Source organism: Muntiacus reevesi, chromosome 1 (assembly GCF_963930625.1).
Source record: "Muntiacus reevesi chromosome 1, mMunRee1.1, whole genome shotgun sequence".
NCBI lineage: Eukaryota > Metazoa > Chordata > Mammalia > Artiodactyla > Cervidae > Muntiacus > Muntiacus reevesi.
The window spans coordinates 245163020-245187803 of NC_089249.1; the positions used below are offsets into that span (position 1 = coordinate 245163020).

Below are 24784 nucleotides of genomic sequence, written 5' to 3' on the forward strand. Positions count from 1 at the left end.
GACGGGGATGGGGGTGGGTGCCTCACTCTCCTGCTGCAAGATGTAGGTGTCTGGAGGGATGCAGTCAGCCGGTGGGTGACTTGGACCAGCTCCCCTTGGAGGAGCTGCTGTGGCCATGCCTGTAATCCATAAACAACAAGCTCTCCAGTCGGTGCCTGGCTCAGCGGTCTGGCTTCTCTAACATCTGGCCCACAGTCACGATGCTAAATAATTAAATAAACAGCTTCAGTAAGCAATGATTTAAGCAGCATGTGTGAAAATTGCCTCCAGGAGGGAAATAAATCCGACCTCCAGCTCACAGATTCCCGCATTCAAAAGGAACTTATTTAGCCTGTTGATCATTTGCCATTTATTTGCAGTGGGAGATTTGGTTGACTTGAGAGATTTTGTTTTGATAAAGCTGGAATTGGATGCATGAGTGTTACTCAGGAAGAGTCAGTCTCTCTTTCCTCTCCTTCCCCACCTTCCCCCTCATCCCCACTTTTTACTTCTCTCCCAACTCCGCTGTCTTCTCCCTCTTCACCCCTCTTCTCCCTCTCTATCTCTCCTCCTCCCTTGGTCTCCCTCTGCCTCCCCCATTTCCTCCCTCCTCTTCCCTCTCTCTCTAATTCCTTCTTTCTTCCTCCTCCTCCCTCCCCCCTGTCTCTCTCCTTTTCCTTCTTTTCCATTGTTACCTCTCTTATCCCTCTCTCCTCCACTATCTTCTTTCTGTTTCCCCTGCTCAGGGCAGACCCCGGAGTACAGACCCCTGTTTACCTCTTAAGGTAAGGCACAAGGTGATAGCAAGGGAGATGGGCCAAAAGTCAGCCTAACACCAGCTGGAGCAGCCTTTCAGGATGACTTCTAGAGTGGATAGTGTATATGTCTAGAAAGAATCTCCAACATAGATACCCAAGCACAGACTCCCTAAGGTTTTTCTACAGGGTTCTCCTTTTACGTTGATACACATGGTGGAAAGCACAGAGCAGTTCCAGGAGAAAATATCTCCTAAGGCCTGTTACACTTTGTGATGTGCTTCAGTTCAGTTCAGTCGCTCAGTTGTGTCCAACTCTTTGCGACCCCATGAATCGCAGCATGCCAGGCCTCCCTGTCCATCACCAACTCCCGGAGTTTACTCAGACTCTTGCCCATCGAGTCGGTGACGCCATCCAGCCATCTCATCCTCTGTCGTCCCCTTCTCCTCCGGCCCCCAATCCCTCCCAGCATCAGGGTCTTTTCCAATTAGTCAACTCTTTGCATGAGGTGGCCAAAGTATTGGAGTTTCAGCTTTCCTGACAGCAAACGCTACCAGCTGCCCAAGCAGCCAGGTTTACTAAGACAATCCTGAGGATTCAAGAGTTCTCCTGCTTATTACCTAATGAATGTCTCAAAAGCCGAGAAGAAATTCTAGTGTGAGCAATTCAGATAATCTTTTCACAAGAAACAATGTTCTAAACGATGGTTAGGTTCCCAGGCGAGATCACATACACAAATTTGACTCGTGCCTCTGCTGGTTTAGCACTGTCTGGGCAGTGGGTGCAAAGGGGGAGCCCTCTGACCTACAGAGAGGAAAGTTGTAGAAGTCTGCCACGGCATCTGACCAGACTGGGAAAGGCCCCGGAATGAAGGGGATGAGGAAAGAAATGAGGCTTCATGGCCCCAGGTCCTTCCAGCTTCCAGATGCATGGCAGTGGCAGGACTGGGACACGGCTGGTGCACCCTGATGGAGGAGGTGAATTGAGGAGCTGCTTCACACATAGGCCACTGTGAGCAGAAAGGGATTAACTGAAAATTAGTTTCAGGTTACAAATAATGATCTTTTCCATCCCAGAGAGGAACAGTGAGTTTGCCAGGAGACCTCCTGAGCAGTCTCCAGCTCCATTTACTTTTCTCTGTAGAATTTTTTTTTTCCCCCAAAGATTTCACCAACATCCAAGGAGGTTTGGCAGTCCCAGGTGAAATCAACAACAGAACAAGCCATCTGCACCATGGAGCCAGTGGTCTCTCTGTGGGGTTTTGGCTAAAACACCAACTACTGAGATTTTATACCCAAATGATTCTGGCCCCGGGGTAAAGCCCATTTTGTATTCTGAGACGGCCTGAAAAACAAAATAACTTAATTGTCTTATGTTCTCTGTTGGCTGTCATCTCTTCAGTACATGCACTTGCATCTCACACACCATTAAGAGATTAAGAGAAAACTCAACTTACACACAGGCCAGTGTTCTTGACTCCTTGGGAGTATGTCTCATTGTCTTGCTCAAGTCCTTGAAAGCACAGTCCAGGCGTTTGTGTTCCCAAATCATTACACCATATCTGGATGAATCCATATTGGGCAAATTGCACTCACCCCATGCTCATGCTGAGATCATTCATTCATTCATTCATTATCACTAGACCTCCTTATCTGCAGTCTCCACCCTAAAAAGAAAAAGTAACATCCTCAAGGCATTTCCAAGTAATACAGGTTTTACTGAAGGTTTTGCTATGACCAAGAAGATAGCTGCATCTTAGCCATCCTTAAGCAGCCTAATCCCAAACCCTCATTGTACATGTCCTTCCTTACAAGCCTCTCATCCTTGACTCTAGCTTCCTAATACCTCGCATCCTCAAGAGCTCTTTTTCTCATCATACCAGCTCCCTTTCCATTTCCGGACAAGTAAACATGTCTTTTCTGCCATGGAACAATTCTGAGGCCACAGTTCCAGATGCAGAGCTACCATTAGCTCACTTGGTGACCTTGAGGGAGCCCTTGGCTTTGCTGTCACTTGCTTCCCAGGTGGCACTAGCGGTAAGGAACCTGCCTGCCAATGCAGGAGACTCAGGAGACGCAGATACAATCCCAGGGTTGGGAAGATCCCCTGGAGGAGGGTATGGCAGCACACTCCTGTGTTCTTGCCTGGAGAATCCCATGGACAGAGGAACCTGGTGGGCTAACAGTCCATAGGGTCGCTAAAGAGTCAGACACAACTGAAATGACTTAGCGCACACATTCTCACATCCAGCATAATGGCAGTCAGAGAAGACAGCGTCCTAGTCCCATGTCATTTGGAAATGTGTGCTCTGTCTGCTGTTTCAATCCCCCACTCATTAAAGAGCCTCTTCAGTGTCCTTTGTTTTGTCAGAGGGCCAGCTGAATTGACATGATGATGTGAAAGAGGGAAGTTCACTCAGAGATGGACACCCTTCGTTCATTTCAATGTATTGAGAACATTGCATTAGAAAAATGGCTGTGGTCATGACCCCAGAGGTGATGATCACAAAAGCAGCACCCCCTACATTTCACAGCTCTTTTCCATCTACAGAGTTCTCTGTATAAACACAGTATAATTCAGTCATTTTAACCTTTCTTTGAGGTAGATAGAAGCGATGGTAGTAGCACAGTTTTGAAGATAAAGAAAATGAGGTTCAGAAAGATCAAATGATTTTCCCAAAGTCATGTTACCAGAAAATGAGAAAGTTGGGACATAATTTTTACCTTCTGATGGTCTTCTGATAGTGTGATAGTCTTACCAAAGAGTAGAGTGGCAGACACCAGACGTCCAGAGGCCGACCTGGCTCTATCAGCCAAGCTTTGGTGTTCTGTGTGAACAGAATTTCACAGAACATCAACATCAGACAAGGCCTCTTGGTGACCTCGAAGGATAGAGACAAAACAAAAAGTAAACACAACTGTGATCATGTCTGAACATAGATTAAAAGTAGAAACATTTTTCCAAACCACAAGAATGACCAAACTGTCCTCTATCCCCCTCTAATATGAGTGACTGCTATTTATCTATTACAGTTTTAGCATTGTTCGGGTCCTCCCTCCTCTGGATAAGATTTACTAAAATGCTAATCATAAATTTACTGTCAGTTCCTGACAGTGTCTAATCCAGAACAAAACCTCTCTTCCTAAAGCTCTTCTCCCACATAACCTGTCATAAAGGGCCAGATCCTATAAGTTCTTTCTTCTTGATGAGAAACTCCACAGTTCCCCGTGGTGTGTGTTCTCTCTTATGGCCATGAGCTAAAAATCCACTTTGTTTAACTCCAAGTGTATTCCTAGTGATCTTTACATGGAAGGCATTGAAGGCCCTTTCATTACTACTTTTTACTAATAAGTGACACTGTCTTGAAAAATGACTAGAAAGAAAAATGCTGTGCAGTGGGTCCTCCACATCCAGGAGTTTTGCATTCTTGTTTTCACCAACTACAACTAGAAATATTTGGGAGAAAAAAATTCCAGAAAGACCCCAAAAGCAAAACTTGAATATTCCCCCATGCTGGCAACTGTTTACAAAGCATTGATACTTTATTTGCAGCTATTTACACAGCATACATTGTATTAGGTATCCTAAATAATCCAATAATTTAAAGCATGCAGGAGAATATGTATAGGTTATATGTAAATATCACACTATTTTATATAAGGGACTTGAGCATCCATGGATTTTGGTATCCAGTGGTATCCTGGACCCAGCCCCCACAGACACTAAGGGAGAATTGTATCAGAATCCCCTGGGTGGTTTTGTGGAAAATATAAGCTTTCTGGACTCTACCCTCAAATTTTTTTCTGTATGAATTTCCAGACCAAAAGATAAATTCCTTTTTGATCTCAGGTAGGATCACTGAGGATGATTATACCCCCTAGGTTATCCTGATGCATTTCTTAGGTTGAACTTTTTGGAACCTTTTGAACTTCTGGTATTTAGGTAGGTCCATTTCTTTAAGAATTCTAACTCACTAACCTGTTCTAATTTTTCTGTAGTACCTAAGGAGAAGGCAATGGCAACCCACTCCAGTACTCTCGCCTGGAAAATCCCATGGATGGAGGAGCCTGATGGACTGCAGTCCATGGGGTCACTATGAGTCAGACATGACTGAGTGACTTCACTCTCACTTTTCCTTTCATGCATTGGAGAAGGAAATGGCAACCCACTCCAGTGTTCTTGCCTGGAGAATCCCAGGGAGAGCGGAGCCTGGAGGGCTGCCGTCTATGGCATTGCATAGAGTTGGACATGACTGAAGCAACTTAGCAGCAGCAGCAGTAGTACCTAAAACTCTCTGAGGTTTTCTGTTTGATTTACTAATACATGTTTTAATGTATATCGGCAGGTAAGTGCTGAGGGGTCAGGGATTTTGTCTTCCTTTCACCACTACTATAGCCCCAGCTTCAAGTATAGCATCTGTTGTTATAGATAAGCCCTCTAAAAGTTATTTTTTATTGAGTGAAATTCCAGCATGAAAGATTCAATAGCTTTCAAGACAATTACAATATATTATAGCCTCTTCTGCTAGAAGATGAGTTATATACTTGTCTGGTGTCAAAAACAGCCAGTGGGTCAAGGGTAAAGAATGAGACAGATTTCAGCTGAATTTAAAGATGCTCTTTTATGAAAGCAGAGAACACTCACCACCTCTTGAAGAATTGGCATGTCTTTGGCCATTTCCAGCAGTTGGGGCTAGCCAACGAAATGACAGTCCATCAAGAGGTGGTGAGTGTTCTGTGCTTTCATAAAGACAAGCCCAAATCTACAATATTTGACAGTAATTTGGTGGTTAGCTGAGGGAAATCTTATTCAAGCATTAGTTTGGAGGAAGGAGCTGATGGTTTTTAAAATCAGCCAGAGAGCGTATGATTAAAAGTAATTGACAAGACATGGCTAGAGTCACGAGGCTGGTTGTCACGGCTGACTTCTGAAAACCAATCCACTTATATTAAAGTCCAATACAATCTTGTCAGATGTGTATGTTCTGCGAAAAGCTCTTGAAATTGAATGTAGTGGGACTAATGTATTCTCTCTCTCCCTCTTCTAGGGCCAAAAGCCGTAGAAGCTTATGGCAAAAAGTTTGAGGTAAAGACGGTTTCTGGAAAATTGCTCTTCTCTGCAGATAACAATGAAGTGGTAGTAGGAGCCGAGAGATTACGAGTTTTAGGTAAGGAAACTTCAGTCATTGAACTGGTTTGATCATACTGTGTACATTTTATAGGCACAGTGAAATGGTGTCTAGAAGAGTGATTTTAGGCCAATTACCTATAAAGGTAATTTTACTGTCATAAAATAGGGAAGAGGAACCTCCCAGCTCTCACCTTAAAAATTTCTCGAATCATGAGTCTTCATGGCATGTCTGCCAACACCAAACTTCCAGTGGGAATGTGTGCTCATATCAAGAAGTGCACTAATCCTTACAGATTGGCAGTCCTACAAGAAGCAGTCAAGACTTGTTTACATTGTCGTCATGATCACCAAAGCAGGTTATAAATTAAGAATCACCTCAGGAACTTCTGAAAAGTTGAGGTTCATAGAGCCAACCTTCTACTAAATTAGAAGTCATGGTGGAAGGACCCAAGAATTTATTTGTAAAAACATTTGCAGGAATTTCTTTTTTGGTTCCACTGTTGAAATCATTGGATTTGACTGTCCACTGAAACAGTCTAGCAGGGTAGGTTAGGAATTCTGGTCCTGCCCTGTCACCTACTAACTGTGTGGCTTTAGACAACAACACCACTGAGCCAGTTTCTTTTTCTTCTCAATCGAGCTAAGAATATCTGCCTTCTCAAGTTCTCCCTAGGGTTCAATCGGATCATGTTTGATCATATTATACACACATGTCACAGTGCCAAACACAAAATAGTGTTCATTCAGTGGTACCTGTAGGTGCTGCTGTTAATTTTCATGCTGCTATTAATACTTATCCTGCTTTTCCTTGTCTTGCTCCCTAAGAGTTACTGAAACATACCAGCTAAAAGTTCGGACTCTGGAATTAACCCATCATTTTAATCCTATCTCTATCCTTTACTAGCTGTGTGAACCTAAAGCAAGTTATCTAACTTCTCCGTACCTGTTTTGCTCACCTATAAAGTGGGAGTAATAGAAGTATCTACCTTCTGAGATTGCTAGGATTGAATGAAATAATCTATGTAAATTTGTTAGTAAGGTGGCTAAAAAAATAGCAAGTGTTCACTAAGTACTAGCTGTTATTATCTTAAACTACGATGTTATTTTTACTTGATCTTATTGTTTGTTGTCTGCATTATTATTGAAAGAAGTTGCATCTTTCTTCTCCATTAGCACTGTGTTCTGCTCATCATCACCTCCACCCTCAGTCCATCAATTTGGTCTGTCTGTCTGTCTCTCTGGTATAATATACATTCATAGCTAAGTTTCTTGCTGGATGACTCTTAAGTTTCCATCCCCAGACCCAGCATCTTCCCTGAGTTCTAGGTCTTTTTCAACTAGATATTCTACCAGGCTCTCAAACTGAGTAGATCTTGAGTGCCTAGTACAATAACACACACACAAGCACACAAAAACTCACACCCCCTCACACCTCTACTCTTGTATTTACCCCCTTACTTCCCCATTACTCTAACTGATCCCGTTTTGCTTCCCACTGTCAGTTTCAAAACATCGTTCCGACCAGCCTCAGGCTCAGCAGAGTCAGAAGATGGCCATGGCCATCCTGACAGCTCAGTGGCATGGGAGGGCCGGGTACAGAGGCAGTGAGCCAGGGGCGGTCTAATCACCTGTCAACTTGTCAGGTGCTCACTGGGATGTAATCTGGAACTACTGCTTTCGTCTTTCAGGGCCTTGCTTCTTTCCTGTCTGTAAAATGAGAGTTGTCTAGAGCGGAAGTTTCAAGCAATTTTTTTTTTTTTTAACAGAGACTTTTAAAAATAAAATTTCATACCAAACCCCAATCAATAAAATATGTAAAAGAAAAGTGCGGCTCTGGGTGGTGGATGAGGCTTTTAAGGTTTAAAGATTAAGTTGTGTATCTTCATTCTTCCTCACCCCCTTGCTGTTGAGAGGCCTCTTAGAACTTATTTATAAAGTCCTTTAAGTAGATAGCCTTTAAAAAAGAGTAAAGTCTACTGACCACTTGCTATGATCCAAGTACCACACTTTGTGTGCATGATTACCTTTAGACCTCACCAGCACCTTTTCGGGCAGGCACCCTTCTTATCACCCTCATTTTATGGAGGATGGAGCTGAACTGTTGGAAGGGGTGAGCCATAGGATTCACATACAGGTATTTGAATGCAGACTACTTCACGTTAAAACACTATACTTTGCTGTCTTGTGAAATTGGTCCCATTTAGATGAGTTAACTAAGGTGAAGAAACTTACCAAGATCAAGTACCAATAAGTGGTGTGACTGTTGTTCAAATTCTTGCCTATGAACGCTAGCCTCAATGCACGTGGCTACACATAAATATAGCTCTACGATCTTTGCCAACTCTTATGATAATTTTTTTCTATTATTCATAAAAATAGCACTTTCTAAGTTCTAAGTTTTTGTGGAAAAAAAACAAAAACAAAAACACAGAAACTTTAGGTTATCTTCTTATTCAAGAGTATTTTGCTATTTCAGCTCTAAAATATTTACCCAGGGAAAAAAGTGCTAGCATCTCATGCCACAATCATTTCGTAAAAATGGTGATTGGCACTTCACATTAGTCTCTGGACCTTCATGAATCACCCCGTTGCTTTAAAATCTGACTTTGCAAAGATACTTTAGATGTCCAAACACCGTGGTTTCATCTTTGTGTACGAAATCCTATGATGGTATTATGATGGTATTATTTAAGAACTCCCCTCCTCCATCATGATATAAACTAAGGGTTGGAAGATGACTGTAGTATTTGACTGCTTGAAGACAGGTGGATAATTTTGCTGCTGTTGCTTCTTATGCTGGTGATATTTCGCTTGCACAATAATTTAGGATAAATCTTCCTCTCTTCATCATCAGAAGCATTTGTTTTATTGTGTGTGTGTAAAAATCTCGAAAGGAAGCATCATAATAAATACCACTGCTGCTATCAGTGCTAAAAAGATGAGGAAATGACCACCCCACAAGTCTCACATCCTACTCAGTGAAATGAGCCTAGTGTGTTGCAGAAATGAGCTTCCTGTCATCTGGGATTCAACCATATGGTGTGGAACGAGAAGCTTAGGCAGTTTCATTTTCAGCTTAATGAGAAGTTTGTCTTTTTGAGTCATCAGACTGCACAAGCTCTTGAGAGATTGGAGTCTGGATGCATATTTTATAGTAGAATCTAACATACCTGGGTTGTGAATCTTCACTCAGATATTCAGAATCTGAGTGACCCTATCCAAGTTTATTTTTCTCTTTAAGCTTTAGTTTCTACATGTGTAAAACAAAGAGAGAGGAACACAATAAAGAACGGAAGTAAGAATGAATGAATATAGTAAGAAACTTATGTAAATAAATCAGTTATTTTAGTTGAAGAGTTGAGTAAGAATAAGCAATAGAAGATAATAATATTACTAAGAAAATAATGTCTCTTAGATACAGTAGCTTAACCCATGGGCTCAGGACAATTGCTTATGTTCTTTGCTGGATAACCACACCCACCTATTCAGTTTTCAGGGCAATGACCACCTTGGGCACTCTCCAAAGACCTTGAATAGTCTGGCTAAAGGACTAATAACCATACCTCATATAGAACAGTTAGCTATCTAGAGTCTTTAACCCTGAAAAAGATGTGGAGGAATTGAGATTCGAGACAGACAATAGTTGCTGATCTTTCATAATGTGCATCTTTCCTGGGTAAAGAAGTCAGGCAAGAGCTGTTTCGTTGACTAGCTGAGAGAACAGGTTTAATCCTGATTTCTGTCATTTGTCGGCCAGTGCCTTGAGACACATTACTTTACCTTTCTAGGCTTCCTTCTTCTCTGTGACACGGTGGCATTTGAATCATGAGCCCTGACTCTCACAGGAGTTATGAGAACTAGATGGTACAGTATATGTGCTGAGGATCAGCACAGTATTTGGTCCTCAGGATGCTGACTGTTGTAGTGTTAGTGATGGGTTTTATTAGTCCACTTGCGCGTCAGGGAACCCAACAAGTCCTAAAATTTTACATAGCTCTTTTAGGTTCTCAGAAAAAGGTACTCAGAAATTGTCTTAGGACTTGTAGGAGTGTTTAGCTATCGGTTAAGGTTGGACTGGTAGGTTTTCTGAACCCAGCTAGGGTCAGAAAAGAAAACACCTTTCCAACATAGGAACTACTTATGAGAGGAATTGAAGGCCTGAGTTGATTTCCCAAAATTGTAGGGTCTTCCCTTTCATTAAAAGACAGTGATTCTCAGAGCATGGCCCTAGAATTAGGAGCATCAACTCTGACCTACTTGTTTGACACATAAATTATCAAGCTCTACCCTAGACCTGTTGAATCAGAAACTCAAAAGTAGGGCAAGTCCTAAGTGATTCTGATTTACAGGCTAAAGAACCACTGACCTAAGATGATCACAACTAAATAATTTTTCCATCACTTGGCTAGAAGCTCTGCATTGAGTTCACACTCAGCTTTTTCCACTTTGCTCCAGAAAAATCCCAAAATAAATATAACTAACACAGATTGAGGGCTTATTCTACGCAAGATGCCAATCACTTGCCCTGAGTGCCAGCATTTGGTCCACAGCACAGCCTTAGAGGAACCTGACTCATCAGCTTGATTGACAGAGGGACAGACTGTGGCCCAGAGTGATGGGAAGCACACCCAAAGTTGCACAAAGAGAAACTAGCAGAGGCAGGATCTGAATGCAGGCAGTCTTACCCACAGTGCTCGATGACCTCTGTCACATGCGTCTGTCATGTGTGTCTGTCACGTGCATGCAGGCTAAGTCGCTTCAGTCACGTCCGAGTCTTTGTGACCCATGGACTGTAGCCCGCCAGGCTCCCCTGTCCATGGGGATTCTCCAGGCAAGAATACTGGAGTGGATTGCCATGCCCTCCTCCAGGGGCTCTTCCTGACCCAGGGACTCAACCCTTGTCTCAGGCATCTATTGGCAGATGGGTTCTTTACCACAAGCGCCACCAGGGAACCCCGACCTCCATCACAGAAGCCTCAGCTTCCCTCAATTCCATGACATGGAGCATCGCACTGAGGGGGAAGGAGCCCTGGGCAGCTCTCCAGCTCTTCCCCTCCATTCTGGCTTCGAGAGACACTGCTTTTCCCGCAGTTCTCCCACATCTGTAACTGCTCCTCTGCTTCCTACACTAACTCTTCTTTCACCTGCTCAGTGACGCGAATTCACTCCTGGCATCATATGCAGACTTTCCTCCAGGTCAGTTCTTAGTTTCCTCTTTTCACATTTCTATGGAAAATCCCATACTTACATACAGTTTCAGTCATTGCCCTTTTCAGGTGACCCTCAAATCTGTATTTGCCTTGAACTATCTTCTCATTTTTCTAGTTCCAAATTTTAAGAGTCTGGACTTTTCTGCACGAAAGTATCTCCATCACTCTCACTTCATCACTTGTAGCCAAACTCACCCGTTACTCTATCATACGCTGCATCTCTCTAGTGCCTACTTTGCTGATTCTCCACATGGGTCTCTATCCCCCTAGGCTTCAAAGTCTCACTTTCCTTCAGGTACCAGATCCTGTCTTTCTTCACATGGGCTTCAATGCCTTTGTCAACCTTAGATTTTCCATATTACAAAGGTGTCTTTTTAGATCTTACACAAGAGAATTTAAGTTTATAGCCAAGTCTGCTCATTTAATTACCAAACAGGTGTCAAATTAGCATGGACGATGAGCCATGGTACAGTCTAACTTTAATTACAGAACAAAGATATGAAATACCAGTTAGGAATGGTCTTTAAAAAGCATCAAATGTAGACATCATAAAAGCCAGCACATCTTAGAGGCATCTTCATGGAGACACCAGAGAAAACATAATTTTGATCTTCATTAATGACCAATTTCATTGAACAATGAATTGGACTTATAGCCTTTGTAAACAAAGCACAGTTATAAAGCGTTATTCTAATTGTTAATTAGGTCTATTTATACTCTAGATTAGTTTTTTTAAATATGTCCTCTAGATGCCACTTGATGCTAATTATCCGAGTTACATTGTTATCAATTGAAAAACATTTTTAATTAAATCTAAAGCCATTTAAATTAGCATAAGATTTATAGAAATTTAAATGTCGTCTGACACTTTTTTTTTTTTTTAGGACCACATCAGATGATGCATTTAGCCATTTGAATTAGTTTTTTATGAGATTCTGTACTGCAGCCTGGCAATTCACATTTATGATAAAAAGAGGAGGGTGTTCTTAGTAATGTTTATTCATTAAATATATGTTTGTATCATTTATATATGTGTGTGTGTTTGTGTGTGTATATATATTTATATGCGTATATACACACATATACACTTATATATAAGATATCTCCACATCACTGTAGTTGTAGTCACGGAGATACAGAGATGAATGTCACTGTTCCTGCTCATTCAGGGAACTGTCTTATCAGGAAGATGAAGCACATGTGCAAATATCTCAGAGCCCAAGCAGAAAACAAGCTTTGTGGAAGGATAGAAGCAAAGTGACTCTAGAATTGCAGCATCTAGATGGAAAAGGGTGGTATCCCAGAGAGAATTTAGAGAGTCTCTTTAAGGAAGAGTGTTTTTGAACTAGGTCTTGAGTATGTACTGAGGTGGGGGGAATGCATATGGAGATTGCTTTCTTTGCAAATGGAATAGCATGTTTATCTGTCAGGACTCATTTGGTTGTAAATTCTAGGAATCTAACTCAAAGCCAGTGGTGGGGAGATTATTGCCTTGTGTGGTAGAAAAGTTCAGTGGTAGTGGCTTCAGGCTAGATCCATTAGCTCAAATAATGTGGCCAACCTTCAGTTTCCCTTTTTCACTTACCATCTCTCAGCTCTGTTTTCCAATCTTATATCGTGTCTACCTCTGCTGGTAGGCAGGAGGAGTGCTTACCTTCCTAACATAAATCCAACAAAGTCCTCGTTTTTATGCTGACTGAACTGACTGGGACCGCATGCCCATCCTTGAATGTGCCGTCTTGACTTGACTGATGAAATCTGTATAGCACATCTGGCTCGTCTCCCACTGTTGGAGCTTAGTTGGAAATGCCTGAGAGGGAGACAGAGCGTGGTCCATTCTCAAAAGGAAAATCGAGGTGCTGTTACCAGGAGGAGGACTGGGTGCTAGGCAAAGAAAAATAGCAAATATTCAGCATATTTTTATTATAATAATCAAAGGCATGATCATGGAAAATCGCAACTGTTGTGCATGTAGTGATGGAACCCAGGCATTATGAACGGTGTCAGTGGAAGATGCTCTGTGAGCTCTCACCCCTTGATTGCGCAGGCCAGATACCCTCCCTGGCTTCCTTACTTTGTCACCAAGCATGTTTTCACCGCCCATCGTCTGTACTTGCTCTTCCCTCTGAATGGAATTCTTTTTTCCAGTCTATTTATAAAGGAGTTCCTTCTTTATATCTTAAATAACATTTCATCAAAGAGGTCTCCTTTGACTGCCTTAAAAAATTAGCATAGCATGTTCCTGCTATTGAAGTCTATACCAGAAGTTGATAGAATATGGCCTGTGGGTCAAATCAGGCCACAACCGCTGCTTGGTTTTGTAAATAATGTGTACTGGAACACAGCCAGGCTCATTTGTATTGTCTCTGATTGGTTTCACCCTCCAACAGCAGAGTTGAGTAGCTGAGACGGATCATACGCCCCAGTATTTGCCACTTTACAGGAAGTGTTTGTCAACTCCTGGTCTGTACATTTACCTGCTTTATTCCTTTTCATAGCAAGTATCACAACATGGCATAGTGTGTTTTATATATGTGTGTGTGTGTGTGTGTGTGTTTATTTTTTCATCCTGTCTAACTCATCAAAATGTATACTTCATGACACCAGGAACTTCTGTTTTTCAGAGTCTAGAATAGTGTCTGTACTTAATAAGTGCTTGGTAATATTTGTTACATGAAAGGACTGTAATTTTTGAACCTTGGAATGTTAGATAACCAATCTGGATAGTAGAGAGAAACAGAGGCAGTGAGACCTTGCATCTAAATTAAGAGATTATTATAATACCTTTGTTGATGATTCATAAAGTCCTAAACTAGGAGAGAAAGAGAGAACAAATGGGAAGGATCATCTTGAAGGAAAACAAATCTGGCAATGAACTAGATGTGGAAAGTCAAAAGGGAGGGAAGTTGAGATGTTCCTAGTGTTGTGCACCGTGTCAGCCTGACAGCTGTGGCATTGTTAAGAGAAATGTACATGAGCAGTGGCAATTTGGGATAGATGATGAATAGTCAAAGCTGTGGTTTTTCCAGTGGTCATGTATGGATGCGAGAGTTGGACTATAAAGAAAGCTGAGTGCCGAAGAACTGATGCTTTTGAACTGTGGTGTTGGAGAAGACTTGATAGTCCATTGGACTGCAAGAAGATTCAACCAGTCCATCCTAAAGGAAATCAGTCCTGAATATTCATTGGAAGGACTGAAACTTAAGCTGAAGCCCCCATACTTTGGCCACCTGATGCAAAGAGCTGACTCATTTGAAAAGACCCTGATGCTGGGAAAGATTGAAGGCAGGAGGAGAAGGGGATGACAGAGGATGAGATGTTGGATGGCATCACTGACTCAATGGATGTGAGTTTGAGTAAACTCCGGGACTTGGCGACGGACAGGGACGCCTGGTATGCTGCGGTCCATGGGGTCGCAAAGAGTCAGACACAACTGAGTGACTAAACTGAACTGAACTGAACATGCACTGGCTCTTGTTGCTCAAGCACCTCTTGAAGGGAGAGGCCAAGTGTCTGGTGGGGAATGCCAGCCAAAACAAAAGCCACAAGAGATGCTTTTCTGAAGAGTTTAGCAGAAGAGTCAGAGAACCATTTGTACAGATTGAACAGGTGGACTCCAGAGAAGAGATGGTCAAAGAGGGCATCCGGCAGCAAGAATTTAGAGAAGCATATCAAATAGACTACCAGCAAAACAAACCCCCTCTCTTTCTCTGGTAGAGGCTCAAGACTGGAGACACGACTGCCCTTCTGGAGGCACCTTCAGAATTTGAGAGTTTCCTCCTGTGTTCTTACACTTTTCTTAATCCACTCTGCTTTTCTCCTTGAAAAGGAACTTAAAGGCTTTAGAATGTGGCATAACTGGGTTCTGCCATAGCTACCAGCTACCTGAAGTTGGCTATGTTACTCAAATCATTCAGGCTGTGTTTGTGGATGCTAAATAAACAGCCTCTCCCCTTTTCCTTTGTCTCTATCTTTTTCTCTTCTTTCTCTTCTTTTGAATGGGATGAAATATCCCATCAGTAAGTAGCAGGAAACATGAGAAAGGTTGCAGGATTGTATATGAAAAAGTGGACACACATCCTCTTCTGTGGTGGTAAAAACTGAATAGTTCACTGATCCTTGGGTGAGGAGGTTTACCAACCTAATAGTAACATTTGGGCCTGCTCTGTGTTACCCTCAGCAGAGATCATCTGCTGGAGATTCAACTCTTTACAGAGAACTGCTGGTGGTAGAGTTCTGGCACCTCATTCCAAGGTTGCTTTATTATTTAGAGGCATACAGAAATAATATATTAGATCATAAAGATACATTCTCCCATAAATAATGTAGTGAGAAAGTCACATATAAAAGAGTCTCAGATGAACAGCCCCATCCTTAATAATCCAGAGATACTTAATGAGAAAAGGCACAATTTTACAATAGAGAAATAATAATGAGCTTTCAGAGGTTTCATTGGAATGGCTCCTGGGAGTACAATTCTTATAAGTCTCCAAAAAATAAAAAAGAGCAAGTCTCAAAGCCTGGGTGATTCCACTGCCTGGTTTCATATGTTCATCCATCCATGTGCCCAGGCATCTTAAACTGGGACAGGTCAGCTTTCCCCCCGACACTTAGGGGTTGATAACTGATGCAGGAGGAAAACCTATTTGCATAGCCGCACACACTTTTCCTCTGGACAGGAGGGAGATGTGATTTCATATCAGCAGGGTGGATTAGTCATTCTGTGTAAACATCCCGAACTGGCCCAAAGACATTGCCTTAGCCAACCCCCACACTTGCTGAGCCGTGTCTTCCTCATCTGTATGTGGGGATGGAGGGAAGAGGGAATAAAGGCAGTTGGGGACATTTGTCAGCTTTCTAGTTTGATTAAAGAGTTGATGAGGTTCAGTCTTTGGCTGCTTGTAAGAGAACCAATTCCAGCACTTACTGAGAGAGGGCTGTGTGTGTTTTTTTGTTTGTGGAACCGAGACAAATTTAATTTCTCTATCAAGCTACAGCTAATGTGCTTTCAGGCATCTGTTGGTTTGTTTTCATCCTCAAAGCTGTCTTCTTGCCAGTTAATGCCAAAAAAAGAGTGTTTTCAGACTAGGAGACGAACTATTCAAGAGCTTCCAGCAGGCCATCTTCAATTGCAAGAGTTTTACCAAAGAGTCTAGCTAATGAGTCTCCATTCTCATTAGTTCTTTTCATTGTTGTTGGAGAATATTCTTATGCCACCAGAAGTCACCTGAATTCTTTTTTTCCTTTCTTCCCAGCAGAGGCCAAGGGGAATGTTTGTATTCCATGGTGACAGTAGGAATTTAATGAAATGACAATGTGAATAAGAAACTCTCAGTGTGCAGAGTAGGAAAGGAAATTAACTTTATTCTCCTTTATTGGAGGGACTTGAGTTTAACTCTGCTTATTTGAGTGGGAAAAAAAGGGACGCTAAAAATAGATTTTATGCTTTCCCTCCCACCTTGCTCTAAGCTTTTGCCATGAACTACTTTTTGAATCTTAACTCCTTGGATACCCTGTCTTCCCCAGGAACAGCAGGTAAGGCAGTAAGGGTGAGCCTGAACAAAAGAAATGAGGAGAGACAGAAGAGAAAATATCCAGTACCCTTCAGGACACAGAATGGAAAAGCAAATGCCCAAGGTTCTTCTTTTAGGGACGGTAGTATTGGAAAGCAGGATGGTTATCTGAGTGTTGGCTTTCGAGACAGACTGCCTGGAGTCCACTCCTGGTTCTCCCAGTACAACCTTGGGTAAGCTCCTCAATCTTTGAAAATCTCAAGTTCTCATCTTATAATGAGGGTGATAAGAGCACCTGCATGATACATGGAAAGTCCTTGGCACAGTGCTAAGCACAGCACAAAGTACCCCATGTATTGATGCCAGTTCCTCCTACAAATTCCTACAGAGCAGCATTTGTGCAACTGACACCAGTCAAAGTCCATGCAGGGATGAGGAACACAGTGCAAAGGTTCCTCGATCACAGTCAGTTATAGTCTAGCAGTGGTACCAAAGCAGCACACACCCAGTGAAATATTAAATGTCAGGGGAAAAAAATTTTTTTAAGTTAAAAAAGGAAGGCAGCTCTTGGTTGCAGTTTTTCCTGGGGTCAGGAGTTAGGAGATCAAGCCTGTGAAGGTGACCTGCCGAACATTCTAGAGAAGAGGTTGTGATTTCTGGGGCAAAGGTAGACTTTGCAGATGCGGGTGAGTGAGCAACAGCTGCCTAAATGGCAGGGTCAACAAAAGCATAAACCCAGCTCTGTGGTAAAGGATGTGGGATGAGCTACCCTTGTTTTTTGTTTTTTTTGTTTTCCTCAGCAAATAAGCGTATTTGAATTTATCTTTGGGGAAGAGCTTGTCATTATCAGCATAGTGTAAATAGGAATTGCTTATTTCCCCAAAATCCTGAATTAAGACGATGTCTCAGGGCTCTGCTCGAGCTTCCCAGGGATTTTCTCCTTTTGGCAGTATCCTGGGCAGGATGTGGCTGCAATGTTCACAGAAATATTTGAGAGGATTTTCATGCTGTAAGCCAAAGAGAAAAGTCAAGTAGCATTGGACACTTAAAAGTTATTTATGATACAGAAACTTTCACGGGTCGCAAAAGAAAGAAAGTGACTTCAGTAGGAAGGTTCTTGGCATTATTCAAACCATAGTGTAAGCAGTTCTCTCTACAAAAATTACAAAACTACAAAAAAGAAATTCAATCGTATTCAGCCAGTATTAGTTGAGTGCTGACTCTGGTCAACTGCTGTGCTGACCACAAGGACTCCCATGCCCCCTGCGTTTCTACAATGCACAGCCAAGCAAGACAGACAGATGTTTTAAACATCTACATGAGAAGAAGAATGTAACATCATGGGAGTAGTATATGATGGATAGAAACATAAAATTAGGAGGTTTTAACCTAATTTTGCAAGTAAGGGAAATCTTCCTGAAGGAAATGGTAATTAAGTTGAGACTGGCAGGACAAATAGGAGTTAATTGAGAAAAATGGACTTGGAGGAGCTGAGTGTGGACTGGCATCTACTCAATCCTGAGGAAGCATGAGCTTTCAGGAAAAGTTTCAGGAGTCTAACCCAGCCAGAGGGTAGAGGTCAAGGAGCAGGGTGCCCAGGCATGACAAAAGACAAGCTATAAATATAATGATTAGCATTTATTAAATGCTAATTCTGTGCCAAGTACTCTTCAAATCTCTTCATGTGTTAATTCTTCCAAAGGCCTTCTGTGATAGGTTTTTTTATACTTATTTTACATATGAACAAACTGACAAATAGAAAGGTAGTTTCCCCAGTGTTACATCACAAGTTAAATGGCAGACATGAGATACAAACACAGAGAATCAGACTCTAGAGCGCGTATTTATTTTTTTTTATAATACCTTTGTTAAGATATAATTCATGTTGTCTTACAATTAACCCATTTAAAGTGTGTAGTTCATTATTTCAGTATGAAGAGTCTATGCTTTTAACATATGCTACATATATGTAGCTACAAATATACATGTCTATATTATTTATGTTTCATTTGTATTTATGATATATATATTTGTTATGTATGTCATATATATGTGTGTATGTAAGTACATACTTAAGGAGATGTACATGTATATAAATCTATCGTAAAACCATAGTATTATAATGGGCACTGTGTATTATGGTATTGACTTAAGAATAGTGGAGAGACACTGAAGAACTTCAAATTAGGGGGTGACAAGATCTGATTTGTGATTTACAGGGTGCTGAGAGGACAATCAGCAGTAGGGGGTGGGTTGGACAGATCCAGTAATCAGAGGACCAGATGTACCTGTGAGGTCTATGCTTGGTGGTTTAATTCAAAGACATTCCGAAAAGAAAGGCATGATCTTGTTCTACAAGACTTGTAGTGCTCACAATTCCCATTGCTCTTTTTTCACTCTCAGCCCAAAGGAAACAGGCTTTCCATATGAGAAAGGGCAGGATTATGTCAGTTGGAAAAAACACAAGCGTGGCCAAAATGAGGTCTGGACACAGGGCATTTCTTCCTGCTGAATTGCTTGATGGGAGCCCATCAGAGGTCAGAGCACATTTCAGATACTTGTATTGTATCCTGGGCTTGTGGAAGAGATTGCACTTAAGCAAACAAAGGAGGAGGCTGATATGAAATCAATATGCAAGGTGCTCCTTTGGCTGTTAAATATGTCTCAGCTGCCAAGGAAAATGAGTTTCCCTCTTGACTTCCTATCTGTCGTGCTGATTGGTTATTGGGGAGTGTTCAGGCTCTAGTGCTTCAACTGTGTGTTTAATGAGAGCATCCTTGCATGAACAAGTTCCCCTGGCCTAATTCTTCCTCCCAGGACTCTGAAAATATGTGTCTCCTTAGCAAACTCTGATCAAACGATTTCTAGTGGAGCAGTGTAAAGTGCCAGGGAATTGTTTTTATAATGCATGGTCTCTGCTGCCTTTGAGAACTTAGACTAGAGTATGAGATGTGAGAAATGCACCAGAAAAACATGTACCCTAAAAGTACCCAGAGAACTGGGGTCAAGTGTGAGAAATCAGTTTTAGGGAATGTCTATGCACAAGAATTCATGGAATCCTAGAACTGAATGCAAAGTCACCTTTTGCATAGTAGCATTGAGTTAGATCTGAATATTTGTTGTCATCTTATTTGATTCTCAGAACTATACTAAAAGGTACTCAAGATAGGGAGAAAAGAGAAAGGAAATTTGCAAATCTCCATCTTAGAGATTAAGAGACTGAAGTTCTTGGAGGTAAAAAGAGATTGCCCAGGGTTCCTCAGCTAATGTGTGTTTCTGCCCAGATATCATACCTTGACTTGGGCAAGATATGTCACCCACACCTCACAGTAACTGTGGTCAGACCCTGCTATGAGTATGCTCCTCCCCCAGGCACCCCTGGGGATGATGCAGAAAGTACTGAGATGTGGGCTATGATCTCTGAACACTTACCTGATACTTACATTGAGTGGTCATTTGAAAGCAAACATCTCCCTTTTTCTGCCATGGAACTTTTTGTCAGGCTGCTGAAGATCACTTTTCAGAATTGTATTTTTATCCCATTATACAAAATTACCAAACAAGACCAATGTTAGACAGTCATCAATATATAAAAAACGATTTTGTGATGTAGTGACATGCCTTTCTTTGTTACAAACACCTTAAAAGATGTTGTTATAGGCCTCATGATTATCCTCATTTCAAAGCAGTGATGAGTGTGAATGATATTTTTGAGAGGTACACAACAATTTTATTCTGATATGAAATAATCTGTAATTTCTATTGATGACACAGTCCATGGGGATAATTACTGCAGATAATTTTCTACATTCTAATCAAAGGACATCCTAGATTTAATTTAAGGATTAAGGAAAATAATGATGTGAAATCTGCCCCTTCAAAGCTCTCTGATGCCCTGAGTTCTAACCATGAATCTGGGTGTCTATAGACCCCGGGCGAGGTCCCTTACTCTGATGTGTTTTTGTTGTTCAGTCACTGAGTTTTTGCAAACCCATGGACTGCAGCATACCAGACCTCCCTGTCTCTCATCATCTCCTAGAGTTCACCCAAGTACCTGTCCACTGAATCGGTGGTGCCATCCAACCATCTCATCCTCTGCCATCCTTTTCTCCTTTTGCCTTCAATCTTTCCTAGCATCAGTCTTTTCCAATGAGTCAGCTCTTCACATGAGGTGGCCAAAGTATTGGAGTTTCAGCTTCAGCATCCATCCTTCCAATGAGTATTCAGGGTTGATTTCCCTTAGGATTGACTTAGGTTTGATCTTACAGAGTCCAAGGGACTCTCAAGAGTCTTCTCCAGCACCACAAGTCAAAAGCATCAATTCATCAGCGTTCAGCCTTCCTTATGGTTCAACTTTCACATCCACACATGACTACTGGAAAAACCATAACTTTGACTATATAGACCTTTGTCATCAAAGTGATGTCTCTGCTTTTTAAAGTGATGTCTATGCTATCTAGGTTTGTCATAGCCTTCCTTCCAAGAGGCAAGTGTCTTCTAATTTCATGGCCACAGTCACCATCTGCAGTGATTTTGGAGCCCAAGAAGAAAATCTATCACAGCTTCTACTTTTCCCCCTTCAATATGCCATGAAGTCATGGGACCAAAGGCCATGATCTTACTTTTTTGAATGTTAAGTTTTAAGCCGGCTTTTTCACGCTTCCCCTTCACCCTCATCAAGAGACTTTTTTGTTCCTCTTTATTTTCTGCCATTAGTGTATTATCATCTGCATATCTGAAGTAGTTGATATTTCTTCTGGAAATCTTGATTCTAGCTTATAACTCATCCAACCAGGCATTTCACTTGATGTATTCTGCATATAAGTTAAATAATCTATGACAGTATACTTTACTCCTTTCCCAATTTTAAATCAGTGAGCTTTTCCATGTAATGTTCTAACTGTTGCTTCTTGACCCACATACAGATTTCTCAGAAGGAAGGCAAGATGGTCTGGTGTCCATGGGGGCATCTTTAAGAGTTTTCCATAGTTTTTTGTGATCCATACAGTCAAAGGTTTTCACATATCAATGAAATAGAAGTAGACATTTTTCTGGAATTCCCTTGCTTTCTTTATGATTCAAGGAATGTTGGCAGTTTGATCTCTGGTTCCTCTGCCTTTTCTCAACCCAACTTGTACATCTGGAAGTTATCAATTCAAGTACTGCTGAAGCCTAGCTTGAAGGATTATGAGCATAACCTTACTAGCCTGGGAAGTGAGCCCAGTTGTCTGGTAGTTTGAACATTCTTCAGCACTGCCTTTCTTTGGAACTGGGATGAGAACTGACCTTTTCCGGTCCTGTGGCCACTGCTGGGTTTTCCAAATTTGCTGACATACTGAGTGCAGGACTTTAACACCATCATATTTTAAATAGCTTAGTTGGAATTCCATCACTTCCACTAGCTTTATAGGTGGCAATACTTCCTTCACACTCCAGGATGTCTGGGTCTAGGTGAGTGACCACACCATCAAGGTTATCTGGATCATCAAGGTCTTTTCTGTACAGCCCTTCTGTATATTCTTGCCACCTCTTCTTAATTATTCTGCCTTTTGTTAAGTCTTTACTGTTTCTGTCCTTTATCATGCCCATCTTTGTCTGAAATATTCCTTTGATATCTCCAATTTTCTTAAGGAGATCTCTAGCCTTTCCTATTCTATTGTTTTCCTTTATTTCTTTGCATTGTTCTTTGAAGAAGGCCTTCTTATCTCTCCTTGCTATTCTCTGGAACTCTGCATTCAGTTGGGTATATCTTTCCCTTTCTCCTTGTAAGTACTTAGCAAGCACAAATGTGCAATCTCTACATTAAGCTGGGGATTCAGCTGGAATATACCAAGAATAAGACATAATTCCAAACTCTGAGGTATGTCTATGTTATTTCATGTTTAATATCATGGAGCAGATGAAAAGGCCTCCTTTTGCACATAGAGCTAACACTATGATTAAATTCTGAGGATGGGATCAGCTTGGAGCTGTTAGGAGGAGGATATCACAACACCCTGGGACCAAACAGTCATTCTCAACAGGGGTGATTTTGCCACACACCACCCCCCCGCCCAGTGGAAATGTATATGAATGTCAACAAATATCTTCGATTGTCACAACTTGAAGTGGAGGAGGTGGGGGCGTGTCTCCTGGCACATGAAGGTTCGAGGATGGGGTGCTGCTCACCATCCTATAGTGCACAGGACAGCTCCCACAATAAAGAATTGTCTGACCCCCAGTAGTAACAAAACTAAGTTTGAGAAGCCGTCAGCCTTAGTAAAGGTGTGCAGAATGCTGAGTGAGACCCTCTATAAATAAACTCGAGTACCTCTGGTCCTCTGCCCTTCATCCCCTCAGAAGATTAGGTGTCCTTCTTTCTGATTTCTCAAGGTTGTAGATAACATTCTTTCCCCCTCCAAAGTGCCTGATAGTAGGCTATACACACAGCAGGCACATACTGAATGTCAGGCATTGGTAAGGCTGATCCTGCTGTCTCTGTAGCTCGGGGCTTGACCCTAAAGTAGTGGCAGCAGCAAAGGACTAAAGATGGGAGCTCTGCAGGAGATGGCTCTTTGGACTAGCAGAAACAGAAGTAACAGGAGTAAGGGTGTGAATTTCTGTCTCTCATTTGGAGCAGTGCGATGCCCTACTTTTGTCTGTGAAGTAAGGATTGGAGCAGCCTGGGCAAGATGTTCCAAATGAGAAGTTCTGTTATTTCTTTATGCAACATGTACAATGCTTGTCATACAGGATAGATATGCATTCCCTTATTTATATAATCTTATATATAGTTGGGGTTTCCCTGGTGGTTAAGATGGCAAAGAATCTGCCTGCAATGCAGGCCACTGGGATTTGATCCCTTGGTTGGGAAGATCCCCTGGGGAAGGGAATGGCAACCTACTCCAGTATTCTTGCCTTCAGAATGGACAGAGGAGCCTGACGGGTCCTCGGGGTCACAAAGAGTCGGACACGACTGAGTGACTAGCACACAGACACACACACACACACATAGTTGAAATAGGCATTAAAAAGGCATTCGTGACTTTACTGACATTTGTTAAGGACCTCATATGCATTTGCCTCAGCTTTATATCTTTCACATTTATTATATATCACTTGTTTCTGGTGTTTGCTCCCAACCCCCTTTTCAATGAGAACAAGTGTTGTTTAGTCAGTACAAAAACCTTCACTTTCCAGGGCAAAGGATGGACCGCACCTATCATCCCAGACATTTAAAGTGGCAAATACTAAGTCATATATTAGGTGGCATGCCTTAAAGACTACTGCAGTAGCATTCATAATAGGTCTCATAGTTGGATCTGCTTCTTTAAAACTGTGAGATGTGCCAAAATCAGTAACATTTCCGTTCCTTCCTTTAGGGCTGATTTGGGCCAATCCTGAAATGATTCCTCAAGTTATGATCAGTTGTCTGAAAGGAGGATAGCTCTTGTGGGGTCCCTGGGACTCTGAAAGTCCTTTGCTGTAATGGATTGGAAGGATGTCAGTGTCATCCATTTAGTGAGCCTTCTTGAGCTGTTTCCATTTGTCATGAAAATCTGGAAGGTGTTTTTGCATTGCCTGAGTAAGAAGATTCATAAAAATGAGATTGGTCTTATTCATATGTTAGTGTTCAATGTCCCTAAAATTAGACCTTGGAGTGGGACATTTTGAGAGCTATAAAAACATACAGAGTAAGTTTAGCAGACCTAGATGAAAGTATTGCCTTTAGTCTTATGTATTAAGCTTACTTATCTGACTTTAATGGGACCTACTTATACAAGGAACAGGTTTTAAAGATTAAAAAGGAGAGTTTATTTGATACAGAGAGATTGCTGAATACTACCATTTATCATGAGCATTTGTATTTTGCTATGCAGGTTGAAAAGCTCATTCACCCCTCATTTGGTCTTCATAACCTGAGCCATAGAATGGGCAGTGGGTTATGCTCACTTTATAGATGCAGAGTTAAGCCCAGAACAGTAAGTCTGGTTGGAAATTCAAGATGAGAGCACCAGTATTCAAACATCTTAATCAGAACTATGCTATAACATGTAATAGGAAAAAAATACCTAACCTTGGGTTAAAAGACCCAAGTTCTAGTATCCACACTACTATAAATTAAAGCTTCATTTCTGTTTAATAGAGTATAGAAGCACAATTTGCAATATAGAAAGACTATATCCCATTAGCTATAAAGATGAAATGACAAGAGCTA

At 41.6% G+C, this 24784-nt stretch overlaps 1 protein-coding gene across 2 annotated transcripts in view; it reads left to right on the forward strand.

Annotated features, from left to right (window-relative positions):
• Positions 1-24784, forward strand: part of SGCD (sarcoglycan delta) — a 433183-nt gene that overhangs the window by 270241 nt on the left and 138158 nt on the right. For both annotated transcript variants that reach the window (XM_065918989.1, XM_065918988.1), the window contains one exon: positions 5782-5901. In XM_065918989.1, coding sequence (XP_065775061.1) covers positions 5782-5901 — 120 coding nt within the window. The remainder of the gene's footprint in view (positions 1-5781; positions 5902-24784) is intronic.